Below are 3,543 nucleotides of genomic sequence, written 5' to 3'. Positions count from 1 at the left end.
ATAAAAGACACCATTTCGAGCGTTGCCGTTTTCGTGCAGGTGACACGTAAAAGCACCCACTACACTCTCTGAGTGGTTGGCGTTAGGAAGGGCATCCAGCTGTAGAAACTCTGCCAAATCAGACTGGAGCCTGGTGTTGCCATCCGGTTTCACCAGTCCTCAGTCAAATCGTCCAACCCATGCTAGCATGGAAAGCGGACGTTAAACGATGATGATGATGATGATGATGATTCACAGACAGAGGAGCGTCTACGAGAGCACGAAATCCAATATTTTAAAGATAACCTCTGGCGCATTTCTGATATGATTTAGTCTTTCACTCTTTGAACTGTCGCCATACTGCTTGCCTAACCTCCAAATATTTTACTCAATCATACCAACTCTAGTACTTAGTTAAATACTTATAATTACTACAGTGTTGCCCATCATATGATGGATAACTGTGGAACTGTGGAAGTTTATTTTTTCCACCATAGGTAATATGATATACATACAATATTCATAATCTGACTTTGATTAAACTTCTTCGCACTTACTAGAATGATGAAATGAAAACTAATTTTTAAAAGAGTAATATTTATTACTTTAAAATAAAATTAAATAAAAGGAATTTCTTATTTATATGACTTCCCATAACTACAATGTCATTTATCCCCTCCTCCACTTAGTCCTCTGTCTTTGAGTCTCTCTCTTTCTCTCTCTCTCGTGTCTGGAGAAACCAGTCAGCCAACCAACCAACTAACCAACCAACATTTATATCGTCTATTATTAAAAAGAGACGAGGTGTCTAAGGCAGCGAGTTAGCAGAATCGTCTTTACGTTCTGAATTAAAATTCCACCGAGGTCGACTTTGCTTTTCATCCTTTCGGGATCGATAAAATAAATACCAGTCATGTAATCGGGTATCCCCCTTCTCCAAATTTTAGGCGTTGTATCTGTGGTAGAAAGGATTATTATTAGAATCATCATAACAGTTACAAGACGAAAGTTTATCAGAAGTTCACAACTTACCATAAAAATCATCAACTTCTTTCTGTAACTTTTTTTGTACATCTGGATAAGCAGCTATGAAGTATAATGTCCAGTTAATTCCTGCAGCCGTTGTATCATGACCCTAGTAAAATAATATAAATATTTCAATTTTTTCGACAAATTTATAAGATCGCAGATGTAATGAGGTGAATCTTGCGGGATTTTTAGATGATTCGCAATAGACTTTGACACAAGTACCTCCTGCGGTACTGATACAAAACCTCATCTACATGCATTACCTCAAACTAAAATGCCTGAGCAGTAAGAGAAGCAGGGAGTAATTCGGCTGCGTGCTGATATAAAGATGAAAGTATGGGTGGCGGTAATTCCTTCATAAAACGTACAATAGCAATCATTTCATTGTAACAATAATGAAAATGGATAAGGCGGCAGGCTGGCAGTAGCGCTAGCACGCCGGGCGAAATGCTTAGCAGTATTTTACCTGTCTTTACGTTCTGAGTTCAAATTTCGCCGAGGTCAACTTTACTTTTCGGGGTCGATAAATTAAGTACCAGTTGAGTACTGGGTCGATCTAATCGACTGGCCCCTCCCCCAAAATTTCAGGACTTGTGCCTAGTGTAGAAAAGAGTATTTTAGCACATTTGTTGTCTCGTATTTTTGCTATTCATAAGAGACTGTTTCACAAAAGAAAACTGTGTTCTTTTCGCAAAATTATCTAGTTTTCTCCTACTTTAAACGAGCTGGAAAAACGCCATTGAAAACTATAACAAACTTACCCACCAGAACTATATAATTTTAATATGATGCATATTATCGAGTAAATTTGTTATCTGATAAAATTTGAAATATTTCATACTGAAATATTTAAAAAGTCTTGACTCCACTCACCTCTCTCGTCTTCCTCGCTCCACTCTTCTTCTAGGAGTGGACTCTGTTCTTTTTATCATTATTGAGATATCGTGTGTTTAATCGAATTAAAAATTCTTTTTAAGATATTTGTGTTATTTGTGTGGCGCTCTCAGATTATAATGCGCGATGCGATTGCCTAGTTTGCTTAGGCTGTTTAACTGTCCCTGATAATAGATATTTCGTATGAATTATCACGGACTTATTTCAAATTGCAGTTAGAACGACTGAGGTTCTAATTGATCATTGGAGCTGCTACATCATATATAAATAAAGAATAATAACGTCCATATCCACTAAACCGGTGGTGTATGTAAACCAAAATGTAGACTACATCGGAATATCGGTTTCAAATTTTGGCAGAAGGTCAGTAGTTTTGGAGGAAAGGGTTAATCAATTACATCGACACCAGTGTTCAACTGGTACTTACTCTTACTCTTTTACTTGTTTCAGTCATTTGACTGCGGCCATGCTGGGGCACTGCCTTTAGTCTAGCAAATTGACCCCAGGACTTATTCTTTGTAAGCCTAGTACTTATTCTATCGGTCTCTTTTTGCCGAGCCACAAGGTTACGGGGACGTAAACACACCAGCATCGGTTGTCAAGCGAAATTGGGGGGGACAAACACAAACAAACAAACACGACGGGCTTGTTTCAGTTTCCGTCAACCAAATCCACTCACAAGGCTTTGGTCGGCCCGAGGCTATAGTAGAAGACACTTGCCCAAGGTGCCACGCAGTGGGACTGAACCCAGAACTATGTGGTTGGTAAGCAAGCTACTTACCACACAGCCACTCCTATGCCTTATTTTATTATCCCCGAAAGGATGAAAGGCAAAATCTACTTTGGCAAAAATTGAGCTTAGACTGTAAAGATGGACGAAATGCCGATTAGCATGCGGCGCAGTAACGATCCTGCCAGCTCTCCGCCTTAAGTACATCGAAATATCAAAATCAAATTCTCTCTTTAGAGGTGGTTAATAATACGAAATATTTATAATGTTATTAGCAATGTTATTAACTACAAACAATTCATCTCTGCTATTTGTCATTTAATGAATGACAGTGTTGTGAATAAACTTACTTCGAACATAAATGTGTCCACTTCTTCTCTCAGATCTTTTTTGTCTATTTCTCCTTCGTGCAATTTATCAAGGAGAGTATCTAAGAAAGCCATTTTTTTCTTTCCGAGCGTCTCTTCATCTTTATTGTCGGAGTTTTTCTGAAGGCCTTCTAAATAAAGTGTTTTGCGCTCTTCAATCATCTATAACAATTGAAAGAAGTGAACACAGTGATAAATCTCAGAGATAAAACAAAAACTCGAAATAAACAAACGCAAGTATCACTGTATGACTACCAAGCTTCATTTACAGCCATAATTTTTCCGGTTCGATTCTACGGCAGGACATTTTCGAAGCGCTCCGTCTTTTGTAGTTCAGATTCATGAATATATTATGAATGAAATTTAGCAGATGTAACCTGTCAGGAATCTCGGCATGTGTGAGTGTATGTATGTGTATGTGTACATATATATATATATATATACACACACACACACATATATATATATATATATATACACACACACACATATATATATATATATATATACACACACACACACACATATATATATATATATATA

At 37.4% G+C, this 3,543-nt stretch overlaps 1 protein-coding gene across 1 annotated transcript in view; it reads right to left on the bottom strand.

Annotated features, from left to right (window-relative positions):
* LOC106876141 (cytochrome P450 4V2) overlaps positions 1-3,543 on the bottom strand; it is a 41,811-nt gene that overhangs the window by 30,407 nt on the left and 7,861 nt on the right. Inside the window, exons 7-8 of the mRNA XM_052968085.1 lie at positions 2,983-3,162; positions 1,012-1,114 (exon numbers count right to left, since the gene is read on the bottom strand). Of these exons, the coding sequence (XP_052824045.1) occupies positions 1,012-1,114; positions 2,983-3,162 (283 nt within the window). The remainder of the gene's footprint in view (positions 1-1,011; positions 1,115-2,982; positions 3,163-3,543) is intronic.

This window comes from Octopus bimaculoides, chromosome 5, assembly GCF_001194135.2.
Source record: "Octopus bimaculoides isolate UCB-OBI-ISO-001 chromosome 5, ASM119413v2, whole genome shotgun sequence".
Lineage (NCBI taxonomy): Eukaryota > Metazoa > Mollusca > Cephalopoda > Octopoda > Octopodidae > Octopus > Octopus bimaculoides.
The sequence above is the reverse complement of the archived record's forward strand: the minus strand, read 5'-3'. Positions and strand labels throughout refer to the sequence as shown.